General features: G+C 40.5%; 1 protein-coding gene across 2 annotated transcripts in view; it reads right to left on the bottom strand.

Annotated features, from left to right (window-relative positions):
• LOC133349236 (serine/threonine-protein kinase Sgk2-like) overlaps positions 1-21,722 on the bottom strand; it is a 41,765-nt gene extending 20,043 nt beyond the window's left edge. The window contains exons 1-9 of one of the 2 annotated variants that reach the window (XM_061562560.1): positions 21,577-21,722; positions 14,410-14,521; positions 11,422-11,505; positions 9,734-9,806; positions 4,770-4,845; positions 3,357-3,441; positions 2,342-2,385; positions 1,940-1,997; positions 643-726 (exon numbers count right to left, since the gene is read on the bottom strand). In XM_061562560.1, coding sequence (XP_061418544.1) covers positions 643-726; positions 1,940-1,997; positions 2,342-2,385; positions 3,357-3,441; positions 4,770-4,845; positions 9,734-9,806; positions 11,422-11,505; positions 14,410-14,499 — 594 coding nt within the window. In that variant the 5' untranslated portion in view covers positions 14,500-14,521; positions 21,577-21,722. Of the gene's footprint in view, positions 1-642; positions 727-1,939; positions 1,998-2,341; positions 2,386-3,356; positions 3,442-4,769; positions 4,846-6,843; positions 7,326-9,733; positions 9,807-11,421; positions 11,506-14,409; positions 14,522-21,576 lie in introns of those variants that run through there. The other variant, XM_061562561.1, reaches the window with a different exon arrangement.
• Between the last annotated feature and the right edge of the window lie 535 nt (positions 21,723-22,257).

Genomic DNA, 22,257 nt, shown 5'->3' with positions numbered 1-22,257 from the left:
CAACCAACATTTACACACCGCACCAGGTACTCATTTGAGGTTGAGTAGACCTAGGGGAGGCCCAGGACCGGTTCAGATATTCGTCACTGGTGTTGGCCGTGAGCGGCAATCAAACTCGGGTCACCAAATTCGTACTTACCGCGACACTAACGCTCCTCACTATCATGCGCGCACACACACACGTTTAAAGAAGTTCAATTTACTAATAATACTTACGCAAATGGTATGCAGCCATCATGAAATTGTCACAAACTGGATGTGCAATCCAGAGGTTGCACGGTCTCTTTCCCGGTGCACTAATGAGAATGGCTAATTTCCTAAACCTCCCTCGAGTGGACACGCTTCCGGCAGCAGTGGTGTGAGCGGTGCAATTTCAGTGTTCCACATTTATATTACCACACGTAAAAATACGTCTTAAATTGAAAACCAAACAGGAATCCCAGCGTACTTCTGCATGATGACATCACTATTGTTGTGCCTGTTCGGAATATAACCTTACGATGGCCACCAGCACAAAAGAGCCGGAATGGTGGCTTTTAAAAAAAGATTCAATAGGACATTTTGTTTTGTATGATGCAATGGGATTTGCACTTAGATTTGAGCATGTGTGCGAGAGCTCATTAAAATAATTTAAAGTATTACCTCCTTCTTTTGCAGTATTATTGACTTTTTCATCACTTTTACAGCATAGAATATCCCATCGCTCTTGTGTTTTGCAAGCAGAACCTGTGAACAACATACATTGCAATGTATTCATCTATTTCGTTGCTGTGTTTCGTTTATTTGTTTTTGCTTTCATAATTTTGGTCACCCAGTTCACTCTTGCAAATGAGTCATCCTGGTCTCTTTAGTTCTCACCTGGTTACACAAACACACTTGAATCTTGATGTGTTGGTATGTATGAGTGTGTGTGTGTGCGTCATTATTTCAGTATGCAGCCCATATTTCCCATCTTATTTTACATGTATAGAGCGCCTAAACTCAAGGCGCTTGACATCGTTTAAAAAATAAACGGTAACAGAAGAATGCTTATGATGACAGGGACATCCAAAGATTGAGTAATGAGTGACCGCGATAGAGGGTACTTAGGGATCACGAAGGGGTGGGGGAGGTACGGGAAGGAGTGGAGGGACGATGGGAGGGAAGAGGAAGGGAATGGGCAAAAGAGAAGAGCTGAGCTTTTAAAAGACAAACGGAAGGAGGTTAAGCAGGGGGACTGTGTGTGTGTGTGTGCAAGTTTTTCATCATCAGCAGCAGCACAATGAGCTACTACCCGTGGCATCTCATATGATGTGACTGCCCTGTGTCCTGTTGGTGGGCACTGTTCCAAATGCACACACACCACAATTGTCCATGTATATATCTATTTAGATAAAAAAAAAAATACCTATCAAATACATGTAAAATTTGTACAGGTGTCCTGGAGTGATTATCAAATTACATGCGATTGCAGCACACGTGCAAAGTAATACACAGAAAAACAATGCACATGAATGGATTCTGTATCACTTTCCAACGTGTGTTTGTCCTCGAAGGTGTTTAATTTGCGATAATAACATTACCGTCCTAGTCGCACAATGTCATGACGACGTTATGCATTAGCATGGTGTATGATGTCATGGACTTTGCCCCGGGGGGCCTTATCCATTTAGCGCTCGTTTTTTATCGCCAAGTTTTGGGCATCTTTTTGATCAATTTGGCCAGTTTTCAACAGGGTAAGTCGTACTCGGAGCACAACTTTATACCGAAATGCAATTTGCATTGGATGACCTCTACAATAGTTAGCCTGACCTGCTGCAGACAGAGCTCATCAATGCTTTCAACCTGAGTTAGAAAACATTAAAGTAGAATACACAACTGAGCAATATTAATAAATACATGGAATACCAAAGACACTAATGGATTGTACGCAGATTATCGTTTACATTATAGGATGTACCTTTCCAAAACTGCCCTTTCCAAGGATGGTTAGAAAATCAAAGTCCGACGGCTTTGCCCTGTGGTGAGAAAAAACAAGGAAGACGTCTGCATGATTCTGTCACCAGCCAAATAGCTGAAACCTTGGTGGAGACATCTACTTATACGTTCTACAAAGCATGGGACATGTTAGCATATAATGGCTTACTCTTGCAGATGATGTCACAGTGTATACAATTACAACTTCACAACTGACGGAGCACTTTAGAAACAGACCGTGACAATATTGGCTTGTGGTTGGTATTGACTCTTAACTCTGAGAAAAGTGTTATAGAATAATGGATTAAAACCACTCACTACCAGCTGCCGTTATGTCACCGAGTAATTGCTAAGCCAAGCATAATACGGCTGTTTGTGCACTTACTGTAGATTTGCAGAGGGCCCCAAGTTTATGTGGTCTGCATCATTCTGTGAAAATAAATATATATGTAGCTTTAAGAACGATATATAGTTCTTACATAACAGAGCACTAGTGTGGTGATTGCAAAGTAATTCATTCAAACCCACATCTGTGGCAAATTAATCCCATTATCAGTGTCATCATCATTATCATAAGTCTCATCTTATCAGGGTTGATGAAGTGAGTTACACCGTGTGCAATTGTAATGATAGGTGGGAAATCGACAGCGCCGCCGGTTGCAAGGACAACCTGGGCTTTGGCACAGGTATATGGGTAAAAACGATCGCTCCTTAGCAAATATTTCACCGTAGTGGAAAGTGTTCCAAGCAAAGGGGTGCGCTGGTGTCCAAACCCATGGCACAAGAAACCCAGATAAGTTTGAGTGATCGGGTCCTATGTGCAGTTGAGGTGTTATTTCATCTGCCTCTGCTTCTTTGTCCAAACAATCCCTCTTGTCTGCTTTCTTTATAGGCACGCCAACAATTCATATACTGTATCTACCAGCCACGGAACACTCGAAAACACGTACATTCAGAAGTGTGTTTCCTTGCTACAATCTGCTGTCTTACTGCTTTCGAAGCCATAATTTTAGTAAAATTCTAGTCGATTTTAATATAAGAATATAAAGCGCTTATTTTAGATTATTATCAACGTACAGGATTTGACAGAACCACTGGATTTGCCTCCGGTTTCGGCATTGCTTGTGTGAAACATCAAATCCAAGTTTATTTACACTGCTTCAGAAGAACTCCTCTTATCTGCAGTGACGTGGGAGTTAAAACTTTGAAAATCATATTATCCACAAATGTACTTGTGAAATTATTCAATTCAGAATTTGCGGCTAATATTTTCCTGAAATGAATGCTGGGAAAAGGGATGGTCAAGATAATAGAAGTCGAGGGTAATAGGGCTGCGGATGAGAGTAATCCTACCGCATATAAGTGTCGTATTTCGATTGTGGAACGTAATAAATCAATACCATGTTTATGTGGTCTTCATCAGCCATCGGCTCCTGTGTCTGGTTCCGGGGGTTATCAAGTTGGAGGAATTTCCGTACGTCTGGACTGCACAACACATTTAAGCACACACACATAAACTCTTCCAATCCTGCTCATCATGATAAATATAGATAACATATCACATAACATTATGTAACAAGCATCGGTGTAGTGATTCACGCAGTGATGAACTCAGTAATCTGAGTTAAAGTCCTGGTCACACCTAACATCAGTGGAGAGTGACATCTGAACTGGTTTTGGACCCTGCCTGCCCCCCCCTCTTTATCAACACGCACTGACCAGCGTGGTGAAGTATGGTCAAAAAGCCCCCATACCCGAAACGACATGCAGCAGTGGATTTACAAAGGGCTGTAAACAATTTGTTTAACATTATATTATTAGACAGTGTAAGATTAACCCCACGTATATATACCACACAACCACACAATATACAAATTCCCAATTTAGACTTATAGACTGTTAGGACTACTTGAAATTGGGTCCATCTTTTTGAAACACCCCGTATTAAGGCTGACACGACGCTTCAACGGGTGGTGTGGCCAGAACCACTCCGGCCACCTCTATCTGCACTGTGAATATCTTCATGTACCACACCAGGCACTCGTTTCAAGCTGAGTTGGCTTAGAGGTGGCCCAGGACATCAGTATTCCATTGATGTTATCCACGTGGTTACGGATTTAATTCAGGTCGCAAGGTTCATTCTCGTGTGCTAACCATTGCAGCACCAGTGCGCCCACCACCCACACATGTGTAATATGTCCTGCATATACACTATAGTGAATATTATACTCTACTCATAATAAGCAAACCACACTGGGCAATCAATGCAATAATCGGAACTTATGTTTAGCAATGCTTTTTAATAGCTCCGGTGACTTATAAAATAATTATTGAACCGAGTAGCCTCTGTGCATGCACGCATGTGGATTTGGCTGATACGGGTGTGGGTACGTGGCCCTCGCCAACATTCCTTGGGGCTGCGTGTCACATTCAGTTGACACAACAATCTTTAACGTCACCCAAGTCCCAACGCGCGGATAATGTGCTGTATAAACATACCTCTTTATTTATATGAAATAGTGAGGCATTTAAAGTGTTTTTTTTCTTTCTTTAAATCTGCTATCACAATTTTAGCCTTCACGGCATAAGACGCAGAATCAATTTTAGTTTTTGATCTCCTCTCTTGCACCGTGTTCACTAGGTCCAAGAACTACAAACGCGTAATGATACTACGTTGAAGTTCAACTATCAGATATAATGCATCTTGTGATAAAATTGCATGTCCAGTAATGAGACGTAAACTCAAGACGTGAGATTATATAACCAAAAAAACATACAAATTGCCTGTTAAAACACACACGCATTCTACTTACGTTTGACACATGCCGGGGTTTGACACCACTTTTTGCGTGAAGTCATTTAAACCAGTTTTCCGGTGTTTAAGAAAAGCTGAAGTAAAAAAAAGAACACGCATACATAATCACACACATATCCTCCCACTGGTCGACTTTGAGCACCATAACTGCCACCTAAGTATAATGCCCTGAATACTGTACAATTTTGTTTGTCATGTGATGTTGAAGTCAATGGTTGAGACTTTAAACTAACTATACTTCATAATATCGTTTATTTATGGGTGGCAATGCAGGATCTCAGTGATACTGGCTCTGCCCTCCACCCCCTGAGCTACCAGGCCACCTTATTACCTCCTATAATCACCCAGAAATGTCTGTCCGTCCCGCGCGTGACTCAACATGATGCCCCCCTCATTAATATTCATAAATGGGTGGATTGTTACACGAACGCAGAGGAAGGTCGAATTGAATTCAATAATTTATTATGCAAAGTCGCTTCAGAAAGTGACGGTAAAAAATACATCTACGCAGCACAGTGCTACATCCGTGCGTGATGCCACTGAAAAATGAGCCCCCCCCCTTCATTAATATTCATGTCCGCGTGGAAATTTACACAAACGCACAAGGTCGCGCACTCCACATGCCGCACCCCTCCCCAATAACCATTAGCTGGTGACGTCGCTCCACATGGGACACCCCCCCCCCACCCCGCATTAATAATCATGAGCTGAACAATTTTTCTATTGAATATTTCAGATTTACTGCAATATACACCCGTCCGACTGCAGGTATTGTGGTCAATGCAAACATGACTCCTTGTAAAAAAGGTGTCAGTTTTGTTGCCAGATAAAAGGGTAAAAAAACAATTATCATAGATGCAGTTTCTTGTTGATTTGAAGCTTTCGTAACTGCAGGAATCACTCTTTGGTTTTTTCGGTATAGTCACGTAGATAAATAATAAAATAAAATAATATAAAATAATATTATTTTTCTACGTGATTTTACCGAAAGAACCAAAGGGTACAGTTTCTTGTTTTCACGATTTCTTTTTTTATATCGTACGCATGATAATTGATGTCGGAATTAAATTTGCTTAAAATCATTAAAAACGATTGTGTGTATTGTTTACTGTCAAATTAAGTTCGAGTCGCACGATAATAATTGTTTTGCCATGGAGCCTCATCATGATCACCATCATCAGCCATGGCCTATCCACTGCTGACACGATCCCTCGTGATATGACAATGCAACAATGTAGCTAGATTCTGCACACAAGTAGATCTCATCTCTCCATCTCCACGGTCGTTGTACTCTAGGGCATGCTATGTCGTCCGCCACGACCACCAGCCGGCACCCTTCTAAGAATGCGTCCCGCCCAAGCCAATTTGATTCATTCAAAGTTTTTCACAGTCACAGAGACAGTTAAAGGTACAACGTTAGTTACAGCAACATTAGAATATGTTTTTCAAGGGAAAACAATGAATTGGAGAAATAAAGGCATAAGCATTAATGGAGAAAACATTCACAATATGAACAAGATTTGCTGATGAGATTGTAACTTTAACAACCAATGGCGATGAACTATGGGAAATAATTAAATAGCTTCATAAATATCCAATGTCATGAACAGCAAATTTTACAAACAGTTGAAGATATTTTTAGAGCTAGGGCAGTCATAGAACGTGACTAAGATCAACATGATTCAGAAGATATTTTTTTTGGGTCAGATCGCGAAAGTAAAATGTGTGTCGTAAACTCTCCTCCACCCAACACAGCAAACATAATAGATTAAAGAGGTGGGCGACAGGAGGTTGCAGTGGTCTTGGAAAAGTGAATTTGATTATTACAAACAACATACCAAAGTTGCAAACAAAGAATTAGATATGAATCCATGTACATTGCCTGCTATGACGTAAGGATTAGAAACATGGACATTGAAAAAGAAAATATAAGAAAGGCTGCAAATGGGCAAAAAGTATGGAGATGCATTCTTTGAATTCGAGGAACACAGTTAGATACACCATATTAACTGTTCAGAGCACTTACAAATTGTAGCCGTATATCGATACATATTTGGAATTGTCATACATACCAACAAGCACTGTGGCAACTGCTCTCAATTTGGTGCACGATCGTCGTTTAGTTGGTTCATTCTTGACGGCCATGTTTTAGCAATGACAGAGAAAGGATGATGGTAGTTCTATCCTATATATTCAGCTCAAAAACTTCTTAAACATATTAAATATAGACGAAATTATGAAGCCACTTGGTTGAACAAGATGTCTTGGTATATTGGTTTACTCAGGATGTTTGATCCGTTTACGTTTGATCGTTGCAGTGACACTCAAGTCGCTGTTGTGAACTAAATGTGGCTAAGTATCCACTAGGAATCATTGCCTAAGAGCAACATGAAATAATTTGCTTGAACGCAATCCAATACTACCAATCGGAAAAAATAAATCAGGTGTCACGCAAAAGTAAGCTGCATTTGAAAAGAATAAGAACATCAACCTTTAAATGTTACTTAAAAAGGCCATGCCAGTTTTATTTTTATATATAATGGATACAACTTGCAGGATGAAGCCCTACAATTGTATGACTTTTCGTGCAGCATGTCTCCTTTAGTAGACCTGTGCTGTGTGGCACGGGCGTGGTGGTGATTGTCGTTAAACACAGATGCCTTGTTTTATTTTGAAGCACATTCCTCTCATGCATTCCTTTATTCATTTTTGTCTTCATACAATGTCCTCCTGGACATGTTTATGACAATTACCCCCCTCCGATTATCACGGTTGGCTACGTACTGTACGAAATAAGTTCAACGTATGTACATTTGGAACTAATTTTACAAATCTCCCTCAATTATCAAATGTTCTAGATCAGAAATAGATTTTTTAAAATACCTTATATTTAATGGTCAAATTTTTTGTTAAACAAAATTTTGCATTAAAAATATAATTTGGATCTAAATTGTGCTAGAAGCATCTGAACATATAGTGAAGTATTTTTTATTTATATTTTTTTATCTTTCATTGCAGCTGGCCACTTGGTGGGTTAGACACTTTGGCCTTTGTTCAGCAACCATGATTAAAAAATAAATCTGGGTTATTGCTTTAAACAGCAGAGCCACACAATTTATCGTGGAACCTCAGAGCTAAAAATACATCAAAAACCTTGTGATATCCTTTAAGTAAGTGCTTGCACAAAGTATAGTAACATCTCATCCTGTGTTCTTTGGAATCTGAATATGTAGGCTGCATTTTCTTTAACTGTGAAGAGTGAGGGCCTTTCTTTGTACAGTTCTGCTGAATAACTGCGTAGCAATTTCACAAATACATCCTTCAGTGTTGGAATGATACGACTTAAGTGAAGAATTATTTTTAATGACATTGTTTTTCATATGGGTCATTAGCGATTGACCTGCAACGGCCAACTCATTCCACGCAAGAGCTTGGTTTAATCTCAGGCTTCTATTAGTTTCATTTAAACCCAAGTACTCTGTAGGGATACCGTGTTTATGGAACGATTAGCATACTGGACTTGTATCCAGAGGTCATCGGTTTGGTTTCCCGGCGCATAAGTTCAAGCAATGGGCCACGTTCCTTAGATTTCCCTGCCACTGTCAACCTCGCAGTATAAATGAATACACCAGAGTATGATAATTGGTTTTTTTACCCTTCTATCTGGCAACAAAACTGACACCTTTTTTTACAAGGAGTCATGTTTGCATAGACCTGCAGTCATAATGCAAACAAAAAACATAACTCTGATAATGTGCACTGTCCTTGAAGTTGATTGGGCCACACCCGAGACAGCGTCATCTGGTCCAACCCATGTGAGACTAGGCTCTAAGGAAAGCTGTCTCGGGTGTGGACCAATCAACTTCAAGGACAGTGCACATTATCAGAGTTATGTTTTTTTGTTTGCATTATGACTGCAGGTATTTTGGTCTATGCAAACATGACTCCTTGTAAAAAAAGGTGTCAGTTTTGTTGCCAGATAGAAGGGTAAAAAAAACAATTATCATATATTTTTTTACTGGAAAATAAGGTTCAAATGGTGTAAACAACAGAGTATGTTGATTGGCAGATCACGTGTTGTGGGGTAGAATGTGGCTTCTCCAACCTATTCCAAAGACCTCTGGCCAACGTGCAAAAGTAGGAAAATCACATTCTTTAAGGACTTTCTAGAGTTCCCTTAAGCGGAGGCCCATGCGTCAACAGTGATGTGAGTAAGTAATTCCAGGGCTGCATCTTTAACTTCACTTATTATTGTGATATTGTCATTACCATTGACTTTTAGAGCCACCCAGCCACATTGGAACGATGTGATGGATACCCCCTACTGCAGTTGGTACAGCCTAACTGGCTCCCACCTGCTTCAACAACATAATATTACCAAGTCATGCTTGTGTGTAAATGCATAAATGACAAGGCCCTTGACTCATGAGTTAAGAACTATGTTAATGTGAATAATACCCTATGTCAGGTCAAATGCAGGTTCGGTGTACGATTCACAATGTGTTGGCATGACCTTTAAAAAAAACTTGTTTGTGGGTATCACTGTGCAGGTTGTTGGAATATCATTCTTCGTTGTGCTCTCTTGCTACACTGCATTCAGTTTTTAAAACATCACCTTCAAATTACCCCTTGCACGTGACAGACAACCATGGGCCATACTTGCAGTGTCTGCAGCTTTCCCCACCAAACACAAGGAGGGGCAGAGCAATATTGCCCCATGGAAGATGAAGTGAGATGCACACATATTATAAATATATGATGAACGCAGTGTCCAACGTGGTCCAATTACCCCAGGAAGCAGAACTGCCTGTTGCCTATGGGCAGATGGGATTCATAACAAGGTGGGTGATACTAGACCCAAAATATAATCCCTGCTTAGGGCACATAATGACCTTCATACATATATGGCGTGCGTGTGTGTCTTTGTCTGCACGAAAAAATCATGCAGCCAAATCATCTCACCGGGATCAAAATGACTGCCAAAATTTCTTCTTGGTGGAAACTTGATGTGCATCTCCGGGAATGTGTTCTTTAACTGTGCACACATTCAATAGCCACGAACCTGTTAGCTATGAAACTGCATGTGTCAACCAAGATGAATACATGCATGCATGCGTGTGTGTAATAGTGCATGTGTACTTGTTGTCTGACAAAACAACTCCCCCAACTCCTCATGGCACCAGACGGTAACGCTGTTGTGTATTGTAAACAATGCTATTTGGGGAAAGGCTGATGTTAGCCAACTGGTTACGCTCACGTTATATTCAGATCCACGACAGTATCACATGCGGGCTCTGAACCCAAGTGAGCAGCTGGTAAACCCCTCCATGTATAGGTAATTCAAATAAATTGGGAGGCCCCAAGGGAGCGGGCATTCATGGCGTCCAATGACCAAACCCCATTTGGCATAAGCAGAGGACTAAAACTCCCTCTGGGGAGCCTCAAGAAACAAAAGATAATTGCTATAGCTCGCCACATGGGAAGTCTTAATGTTCGCTGGGGTGGAAAGCCTTCCATTTCTCTGTTGGGACCTGGACTAGTACCACATGGACCTCTGTGGAATCGAGGTGTTTCAGCCAAACTGGTTTTGGCTCTTGTCACTATGAGGAGTTGACCAATCACTTAACTTTGGGCAGGATAACATGAAAAACAAAGAGTGGCTCTTATTTGAATAAATAATGAATGAAGGGAGACTCTGAGCTTGCCAGTGGTGTGTGGGTGGCTGTGACTCCTGGGCTTTTGTGGGCTTTCTTTTTCATCACCAGGAGGTGAGAGTGGTGACGGTGGCTCTCTATGGCCCCACAGAAGATGGACATCTGTGGAGGGATGCAGGCAAGGCTGAAGAGTCAGATGCCTTATATAACCTACTCTCCTAGATGTTGGCCAAAGTTGCCCTTGAGGACAGTAATATTATTAGGTGACGTTATTGCCTGAGCGGGTCATGAACCTAGCACTTGGGCAGGGGTGATTTGAAGGCATGGGCCAAATAAGCTCAATAAGAAAGTTAGTAGGCTCACTACGGGGGTAGGAGTTGACCTAGGACCCCATTCAAACCTATAAGTATTTGTTCAGGTAGCAATGTCACCGATGCTTAATGGAGAATGGCAGTTAGTATCAGTGGTGCTTTTTTTTTAATTAATTTCAAGCAGTTAACCCATAGCACCTGGGCCTGTGCTGTGACTTCCTGCCAGTGAGTGTACGATGCTTCATTCATATGGCTTCAAAGAGCACCTATCCTGGCACAAGCACTGTGGTGATGTCACCACCACTTAGTGGGAAATAGCTGGTATATGTGCGTGCATTGGAAGTTATGTATTAGTATTTAGCATAATGTTATTGCACTAACAGGCAGTGACCTTTGGCAAATTCCTTGCTGTGAAGCATGTGAAGCATGACGCCATTGGTAAAGATTATGTGCACCTGCCTTGCACCTCTTCTAGGTTGACTTAGCCCAAATTAAGTTAACCATCTAGTATGTTTTAAATCAGTCCTGGGGAAGGCAAAGGAAGTGGATGATGTGTATTTTTAAACACAACATCTACTTGGGTGCCATAATAGCTTTAACAGGTTCCTGCTAACAGCTTTGGCTCCACGTGAGTCTGTGTATGCTGTGTGCCCATGTGAGTGTGTGGACGGTTACGAATACTCACGCTCTGGTACAGCTTGTAAAACTCGGCATAGCGACCCAACACAAACCAGGACTTGCCCTCGTTCGACACGACCACTTTATAGACCTGAAAAACACCCAGTCAAGATGTTGTTTAATGATTACACTGGTCAACACACTTTTTCTGGCATGAGGTATTCCAACGTTTTTAAGGTATTTTTGGGGTGCTGATTCCAAATCTGGCATCAGTTTTTGTCTATCACATCAGGTTTTTGAGATATCAAATATTGCATTTTCAATAAAAACTGCAGAAGAAAAATATTAAATAAATGTGGATATCTACATAAAATGATATTATAAACACACTATCCTAAAAATACAGCACCATATTTTAACACTAAAGCAGTCAGTGACTCGCAACAACTTGCAATCATAAGTAACAGAGTTAATTTCGGGTAAAATCAATGAAAATCGGGTATGCCGATAGCATAAAAATGAGATGTGATAGAGCAAATCTGAGATCAGATTGGGAATCAGCACCCTGAAATTAGTCTAAATCAGCTGCAAAAGTCCAGGCCAGAATTTTTTGTTGTTGTTGACCAGTGTTATTATTGGTATCACTAACATTACTATTACCACCAATAATCATCAGCGTGGAAGAGTAGACCAAAATAACCTTTACAGAGGCTCTCTAGAGCTCGCTCTAGCGGAGGCTGCTCGACCAGCAGTGGCATGAGTGAGTAATTGAAGAGCTGCACCTTTACCTTACCTTATTCGTAAATTTAACTTTTTCATCCCTCATTCAATACTGATACAGGTAAAGTGTCCTATTAAAAAGATATGCAGACCATTTGATTAACACGGCTCAGAGCGTTAAGATGCTGGCCACCTCAATTTTGAATTGGGATGTGTGTACTTCCCCAACGCGGCAGAGAAAAAAACACAAAAGCATCAACATTTACAACACATAGGTCAAAATGGGTTATTTAAAAAAAATCTAATCAACAACACTGCAAGCTTAGGTCATCGGTTACATTGGGTAATATGAGTATATTCTTAGGTGTAAATTTCTGACTGGACCACGTTGTTCATTACATGTTACTTTTAGGAAAGGCTTTCTGATTAAAACAATGTTTCCATTCCTTATTTTACAGATATTCTGAACGTTTTAAAAAATGTATAAATGCAGTATGTTTATATGATGTAAATTATATGAAATTATATAATTATACATTGTACCAACCCAGATATTACGTGTTTGCACGTAAAATAATAATGATAGGGTACACGCACGCTACAGGAAAATCAATAGGGTTTTGTGATGTTAACACACCCCCAACCTAGCATTAAGCTTATTTTGAAGCCATAACCCAAGGGCATAACGTAAAATAGCTTAAGTGCCTCGATGTTATGGGCTGCTACAGTTTATTAGAAAACTAATAAGTCTGTGTGTACATTTAATCACCCATTCGCAAAACCTCTTGACCTCCCCTCGTGTGCACAGTGAGTTAAAAGGAAAGGGACTAAAATAATATAGAAACAAAGCAATCCTCGGAGAGTCCAGGATGTTTAAGAAAACAGCCACGAATTTGACATTATTTTGGTAACATCTCAGCACTTGTCTAATTAGCGTTGCGAATAGATTAAATTATGATGATGGACCAGTATTTAAGTGTTTTGCTTGCACATAAGTGTTGACTGAAGGCTTAATTACAATAAAGGCTTTGTTCAGTTTGGCGAGACACTGGTCCTCATTTGTCAGGATCGATACAATGAAGGTCTGTTCCACGGGTTAAAGAAAATAAGTCTCAGAGGGGCAATTTAAAGATTCATAATGAGTTTGGTTATTTCTTTGTGAAGTAAACAGGGCACTTGAGTGGTTTTGGCAGGAATGTTCCCAGAATTAATTGCATGTCAATCTTGTTACGGCTGTTGAAGAAAAAGAGTTGATTTCAGCATGACTTGGGCATAACAACATTCATTGGCCAAACAGGATTGATAATTAACCCAGGGGACATTACAACCCAAATTTATACTTCATGTACAACTATTTACATCCATGTGTCAAGATAAACTTCTGAGATAAACTCGTATACATTAATGCAATGTCATAATAATCTACAGTGGATAATCTAGAAACGTTCCAAGTGGTGGTGGTACCAAAATATAACGCTATTGAAATAAGACTCTGCGTTTTAAAAAAATAACACATTTCATATATTTTCTCCGGTCTTGAATCCATGTACAATAATAATAGTAACAACAGAACATAGTGCAGCATTGATTTGCTGATTAAAGAAACAGTGAGGCTTGAAACTTTACCAGGAGGGTCCAATTAGAAAATGTATACTTCAGTACTTTTGCAGTTTTCCCCAAAAAAGGCAACGACCTGTACTGCTTTATTCAAGAACCTGGGTTCCATTCCGGTGGGTGTCTCACACTTGTCGAGTCTCATTCCCTATGCGATCCAAGACCCCAGGCTCTGAGTTGCTAGATTGTAGGTGCTTGCCACCATACACGGCTTACAAGCACTACTAGTTCAGTGTTCTAAAAGGTTTGCATGCTCGGTGGCGAGATGTTAACTACCTCGCCTGGTATATAGGAGTTCGTGGGTTGCAGCCCATCCCTGACGCCTATATATTTGGAATTTGCATGTTCTCCCCGTGGTCGCATGGATTTTTCTCCGTGTCCTCTGGTTTTTCCCCTCCACATTTAGAATCGACATGCGTTTATAGTATTTGGCTGCTATAAATTTCAACGTAAGCCAACACGTTGAGCTATCATTTGTGGCCAGGTCGCTCTACTGAAAAAGAGTTATGTAGCTTAGTGGACCTTACCTGGTGAAATAAAAAAAATAGTTCAGAAATAATAGTTTAAATAGAAATGCTCTCCGTGATCGTTTGAACAAAGAAGTGGCGGTGCTGCTGCTGTGCGGGCGAGCACGGTGTGAATGTAGTACGTAGGATTTCGTGACCAATATTATTCATAATGTTTTTTGGGTTAGGTCGCGTAAATATATAATTATGAGTACCGTATGGTGAGCTCGCTTCTCCCAGATGTCCAGGCTGCCGCTGACACTCGCGGATGGATGGGAAGTCTCAAAGTGGTTGCAGTCTCCCATCAGGCCGAGTTTACAGGTCGTCCTGGATTGTACGTGCATGCAAAAAAGACAAAGATACAAAGATCCACTTGTAGCATTTTCAGACCGATGCAGTGAGTGCCGTCTGCGTGCACCTATGAAGACCGGTGCTATGTTGCCCTGTAGAGGTAAAAATCATGCTAGGCATGGTGCTGGCCACTTATGCTAATTCTTAACACACCAGATATTCATTTAAGGCTGAATTGACAATTGGGAGGCCCAGAACTGGGTCAGATATCCGCCACTGACTGATGATCTGAAGATTCATCATGCAGTGCACTAACCACTACACTACCGATTGCCACATGACAAGGACACAAGACAAAGATCCCCCATGTAGCCTTGACAGACTTTTGGGGCAAGTGCTGTGGGTAGCTAGCACCACGCTCGGCTGCCTTTGTCTCCCCCAGTGGCACATATTTAAGGCTGAGTCGACCTAGCGGAGGCCTAGGACTGGTTTAGATAATTGTCACAGGTGTTGGCTGAACTTGGGTTGCTGGGTTCATAGTCTGCCAATCCCCACACAATTACACACAGACACAAGCACGCCCACACACAGCACGTAACTAAGTTATTTATTCTCCGGGGCTTGATGCCAATATCACAATTGGACAGTTGGGATATTCGAAATTTGTGGAGAAAAACCAATATACATTCATCAATACAGGTTATTGTACCTCAAGGCATATGCGGTGATGATGTTAAAGAAACTAATATTGTCTGCAGTGAATGTGAATCCAGTCATTGAGAAAAATGTGAGTCGAATAAAGAAAAAGGTTAAACAATACACGCAAAGGAAACACATCTGTAGGGAGTTTGTATGGGAGAGCTGTTATGCGTAACGGCTACATGCACAATTGTGGCAACAGGATAACGGAGCTGTAATGTACCAATGATTTATAATAAGCACAAAATCCGCTATAAAGTTGTCAAGTTCATTTACCACTGCACTGCCAACACAATGGAATTCACTACGCAGTCACAAGTCATGAATTACTGTTGTGTTTCTGGAAATAACTTCACTTATTAATGGTTGTTATGTTACAAACGTTGAAACCTTTCGGAATTAATTACATCTTTGTAATGGGAACAATATAGGTCGAGTGTTGGCGTTTTCGTTTAAGATTACTTTGTGCTCTTACACGATGTCGTCACTGAAAAGGTGGCTCTATTTAAACCAATCGTCCATGAACAAAGACTAACAGCCCTAAGTGCAGTGTAATAAAGCACACAATGTAATATAATACAATAATATGCAGTAATACACTGTACCAGCGGTGGGGGAACTCACAGCCTGCGGCCAGATTAAAGCCTGCCACTTGGAAGCGGCCTGTAAATTATACATTTACCTGTCACTGCAAGCATCATAGCTGCACTAATTGGATACTAGAGAGAGGAATATTTTCAATCAAGCAAAAATGTTCCTCATTTGAGCGTCGTCAGTGACCTCTGTCACTGAAAAGGGACGTTCTGTATAACATTGGAGTAGTCACATCACACTTCAGATAAAATAGGAGTCGTAGATGTAGCTGCTACTTCATAATAAACCAAAAAAAGTTAGGATTGCAGAGGAGCGCCGGTCGCCTCCCCCCCCCTCCACCACGCTGTCCCCGAGTACTTTGCCTCCTTCCTTTAACTGCGAGCTGCAATTTTGAAACTTTTCACAATTTCCCTCTTAATGAAGAGCTGCGGCTGCCCTTATTGTATGAGCCTGCTGCGAACGCATTACTGGCCTTGGAGCAGTGGAGCATATCCGCAATGAAAGAGCCTTCTAATGAAAGGGAGTCTTCAAAGCCAACTGGAGTTGGTTGGTGGGTTGGGGGGAGGTGGGGGTGGGGTCACATGAATATTATTCATCCGATGCGTGTTAATGTGTGGCCTGTCGGGAGACATTTGAAGGTCCTATTTGGCACTTTATGGATAATGTTACCGGCCTTTTTTCTACAAAATACCTAACAGTATTCCTTAGCATGGCTCCAAGTGGTTAATAATCATCATAATAAGAATGCAATTACTATATTCCACATAAATCACTTTCCGTAGCTGCATTACTACATCTGAAAATATAAGCTACACATGAAAATCGTCATATGAATTAATGATACCGTAACGCTTCCTCAAATGGAATTCTTTTTTATTTTGTAAAAAATAGCATTATCTTTCTTGTGTAGATTACGGAGGCATAAGTGAGCACACAAAATAATGTTGATGTTCTTAAATGATTATCATACGTATCGCATTGACTTTTTCATCATGCTTAGACATTCCATTGTATGCGTGCGTGTCTGGGTGAGATTAGTAGCGTTATAGTGGTTATCACTCTGCAATCCTGACAATCTGGGTTCAACCCCAGGTCATCCATACCATCATTGGCAACTTGTACCTGATCCAGCCTTAACCCTTCCTATGGTAAACATAGCCTTACATAAGTTATCCTTCCCCCGCACCTCCGATTAGCATGGTTGGCTCCGTAGGGTGCGATAGAAGTTCAACATACATCTTTACTGTACATACGTACCTGTGCAGTGCCTGAAATCACTTCTGTGGTGCTTATGATATGACTTCAAGCTGTGCGTTACACGCATTAATAGGTGTTTGCTAACATCACTTACCTTGGCAGTCTATAAAGCTAATTCAAATAACTTTTCTGCCCTTATTTGTGAATACTGTATATGTTTGCTAGATTTTAATTTTGTATATTAAACAAATAAATGTTTGAACGTGCCATACAAACGCATGCACTGGGCTATAAATACAGCAAAAGTAGGCATGTAACAATACACCAATTCCTCGATTAAAAATCAGTTCCAATGATAGATGTATTGCTTGTGAGAAAATATGAAAATTGTATCCTTATAGGTTTAAACAAACTGAGTGAACAAAAGTTTAAGAACGATACCGAGAAAATACAAAATACAAATACAGACGGTATGAATTGTTACTTAACTCATTATCAGTCAAAATGCAGTATCGGTTATTGTTTTGATATCCACATACACAAAATAATTTGTGAAGGTCACATGAACGACTGCATTATGCAAGGCACAATGTCGAAGCTAAAATCAATCACCTTCATTACCTGTACAGTAAATATACAAAAACTACAAATTCCGAGATCTCTGTGTTGAAAAAAAAAGTAATATTATACTTCACATATACATTTTAGCTCGTACAGCAGCTACATGATTATGTTGCCAGCAGAGAGGAGTACAGCAAGTGCATTGTTGTACTGCACGATGCTTCAATGTCTCAGCTCCCCACCTTCGCCACATCCTACACTGACCATCACAGTGAGGCATGGTAAAATCACACTAATGATTCCGACAGCATAGGTAGGGCCCTCGTTCAGCAGTGCATTGATAAAAGAGCTGTACATGTCCATTATATATCTTATGAAGATTACACATAGTTAAATGGGAAGCACTCAACTGCATTCGTGGCCCTATGAAGCCAGAAGGACTATTTAAATCCACTGCTATATTTAGGTCAGTATATTGTCCAGGGGTGGGGAACCTTTTTTCTGCCAAGGGCTATTTGGATATTTATAACATCATTCGCGGGCCATACAGAATTATCAACTTAAAAATTAGCCCGTTATATTTGGTCAAACATTTAATCAACTCACCCCTAATGTGATGGCTGGAACTGCTTCTCTTTGGTGAGGCTTGTGATGTTAGCTGGTATTGATGATGTTGCTACTCGCAACTGCTTTTCCAGGTTTGCTCCTAGATTTATTGAATTTCAAGTCCCGCCTGCGGTTGCCTTGGCAGGGCCACACCAAATGATTTCGCGGGCCTTACATGGCCCGCGGGCCCGACGTTCTCCACCCCTGGTCTATACCATCTCCCTTACACATTGGCCTCAGTGTTAACAACTATAAAATGGATTGATTTACTGCTGTTGAAACACATTATTAAAGTTTATTTTAACAAAAATTCTCCTTTAAGGTTTCTACATGCTTATAAATGTCTAACATAGACTCGTTAAAATGTTTTCAAGGGCACTTTGGATAGTTTTAGAAACTATGTTTTAGGTTTTTGCCCCCCACAATTGATATCACAACATTGCTGGAGGCACCCAGACACATTGCTACAAACACCCCCCTCTGTGATCCTCCCTACAAGCAGCATAGCTTCTTCATTTTGAAAAATCATATTGGAATATCCATCTTGGGGTTTGGTCTAACATCCTTGAAGAGTTTATCTTACAAAACCTCTGGAATGTGCTCTCTTAACCGACGTAGAAGAGTGCTTTGCTAAGTATTGGTGAGAATTCAAGATTTAATCCCAGGTTTTCGGCAGTATTCTGCAGAGGTGTGGACTCGAGTCATGTGACTTGGACTCGAGTCAGACTCGAGTCATGAATTTGATGACTTCAGACTCGACTTGGACTTGCATAACAATGACTTTGTCCCACCTCTGGTATTCTGCCACAGGAACAGCAACAGTCGCTTGTGAAAGAAGTTTCCATTTGAACCTTTGGTTACTAGAGTGTGGTGGTTGTGGCCAACAGCGATCAGCATTTCTTTTTGGGAATTTAAGATTTAGGCTTTGCAAAGGTCAGCTCCTTCCTTAACAATGCAATCAAGAAATGCACCAATTGTTGGCTTGCAGTAGCACTAGAACTGCAATGACTGCATTTGCTTGATATTAGATTAAATATAACCTTATAGAGAGATGTATTGAATTCAAACCGATGAACTTTACTTCAGTGGAAGGGTAACTAATTGAAATTCATTACCTCTTTTTCGAGGGGTCTCAAAGTTTACGCAGATACTATTTTTAACAATTTTAGTGTGGGTAGTTTTTACATTTGGGGATTTAGCCCATGAAACCAACACGATCCTGCATTCTTAAACATCTGCGATTTAGCAAGCAGATGGAAAACTTTGGACATTCCCAGCATTAAATCAGTGTAATGTCCATAATGTATAACGTCAACTGAATTTTTGTTTCGTATTTTTAGGCAACATCCCAATGAGATGAGTATATTTTTTTCAAAGGAACTGTCAGTAATAAAATACGTGCATGATATGGAAATACTTTAAACGTGATGTTTTGGGAACGTAGTCTTTTTTTCGACTTTTGCAATATAACACAATTTAAAGAGTAGTCATTAAACATTTTATAATAATCAAAGTATATTTGGACAGATATCATATACTCAGAATTCACATTTAGCTATACAAATTATTGGGAAAAATGTCATTGAAAATCTTGTTACTGAGAACCTTAGTAAGGCTGCCATAGCGCATCAGATGGTGGTGTGGCCAGTACCTTGCATGCCCTGCTGTCTCTGTCTCCCCAGTGCAATTTAGGCTGAGATGTTGAAAGGGAGGCCCATCGTAGGTTCATATTTTAATTGCCAATACCACATATGGAAAGGAATCAATCCACGTGTGTTTTTTTTATTGGAGTGCACTAAGGTAACCACTACTCCACAGCTTGCCATATTTGGCCACGTGGGAAATACACAGCATACACATTATGGAACATACCATTACTCAAGTGTAAAACAATTCCCTGTGGGAAGATGCTTGACACCGGACATTGAATGAGCACCAACTGGCCATGTGGCTCAGCGGTAGAGGGAACGGCTCACAATCGGAAGGTTGCGCATTAACATCCTCATTGGTGCAAGATGCTAACTACCTCGCCTGGTATATAGGAGGTCGTGGGTTCCATCATGACCCTTGACACCTGTATATTTGGAGTTTGCATGTTCTCGTGGATTTTCGTTCTCACATTCTCCCCGCGGTCGCGTGGATTTTTTCTCCGGGTCCTCCGGTTTTTCCCTCCACATTTAGAAACATATGTTTTAGAGTGTTTGGATGCTATAGATTCCCACATGATACGCCGCTTCGTTGCGACAGGTTGCTAAGAAAAGGGATGTATAGCTCAGTGGGCCTTACCTGGTAAAAAAATAGTTTAGTTTACTGAGCCAATGATTCTCTTTGGAGTTGATAAAATCTTTACCACTGTGGTGAGGGCAAAGCAAAAGTGGTTGCCTTTGGAAAAGACTCGCTCCCACCATGTAAATGCCGATTTTCCACCACTGGCTCAAGAGCTGTAAACCCGGGGCTCATTCGAGCAGGGAAAAGTCACTTTAGCTTTTGAATGGGCATTGGTCCCTTTATCGAGAGGGTCATTAATTCAGTAACCAAAAGGCTAATCAACGAACAGCTGCCATATGTACTCAGCCCTTTGTCTATTAAGTTGGCACAACAATCATTAAGCCCTCATCTAGTGAACAAACATCAAACTTTAACTTTCGAATAGAGCCATGAAACAAATGCTAAACTTCACAAGAATGTTTGTAATTAATTTAAAATCGGTATACCTGTGCTATTTATATACCACTGTACTAAACTAAATTCGTGTTCCATAAAGATGGCATACAAAACAAATGTATGGTGTACTATATACTGAATATAATGCATGAAGTCTCTATTACACACAATACAATGTACGAAAGTACTGAATTCATATACTATCACCATCCACGATAAATCCACTGCTGGATTAAGGCCTTAAAATGCGGAATATAACACGTGGTAAGGTTTATAATGTACCCTGTATGCTTTGTACAATACAAAAATGTACACAATCTAAACAATAACATATACACAAGAAAACTCACAAAATTGTATTGCTCAAAATTAGAATATACATCCGCTTTGAACTGCAAAAATGTATAGATAGGTACAAACACTGCAATACAGTATATAACTACACACTATAGGATACAAATATTACACTGAATCACACCGCTAGTATACACATACACTGCAAAATATACAGCAATGCATAACGTAACGTGTGCATTCAACAAATAATTACACAGACTCGAATAAAAACACATGCCGATAAATATTTATTTTCAAAAAAGCAACCCCATTGATTTGAACATTCCACTCCTGAGGAATGCAGAGAGCGCAGAGCAAGGAAGAAGCCCTTTAATTCCCACCTACCATTTACTCCCCCATGTGCATAGAGTTGCAAGTCTAGGAGTGTGGTGTATATCGGTGTAAGATCAAGGGTACACACGTAGGTAACTCACGTTGAGCGTGGTGGATGAAGGAACGTGCCGGTCACAGCCGTCACCTGCCTATGACAGCAGCAGCAGCAGCAACACGCGCCTCTGGTTTTTGTGGCTGCGTCTGGAAGCCGGCGATGGGGCGCAGAATTTAACGCGGCTTCAGCTGTGACTCGGCGCAAGGGCATCTGGCCAAGCCCTGGCTCCACAGCAACAAAAAAGTTGAGGGGGAGAAAAAAAATTCCATGGTTGCTGGATTTTTTTTTTTAAGCGCGCAGGAATTGAGGATTTTTTTTATTGGCAGCACGCCAGCCCTAACTTTTCACATACCCCGATGTAATATGATTCTCTCTGCATTCACTGCTTTATGAATGTACAATAGTGTTGGGTTACATACACATGGCATAGACAACTTCACACTTAGATAAAAGTAGCTCTTTCCAATGTAAAATGTTATATTGGCAGATCATGGCAGTGAGTGGAGAGCACTTCAATAACTTAACAAAAGGGATGCAACCTTCCCGGTCGTTAATGTCATGTTTAACTTGGCAATATTTGATGTCACATCTTTATTTTTCGGAACACGTGAGTTTTTTAATGTCTACGTTTTCTAACCATGTAATGCCTTCGTAAAATGCAATGAGTTGAAGCATTTAAAAATTACAGTCTCGCGAAGGGTGATATGGTGGTAACGAATGCTGCCTA

Source organism: Lethenteron reissneri, chromosome 29, assembly GCF_015708825.2.
Source record: "Lethenteron reissneri isolate LAM-NWPU_2019-01 chromosome 29, ASM1570882v1, whole genome shotgun sequence".
Taxonomy (NCBI): Eukaryota; Metazoa; Chordata; class Hyperoartia; order Petromyzontiformes; family Petromyzontidae; genus Lethenteron; species Lethenteron reissneri.
The sequence above is the reverse complement of the archived record's forward strand: the minus strand, read 5'-3'. Positions and strand labels throughout refer to the sequence as shown.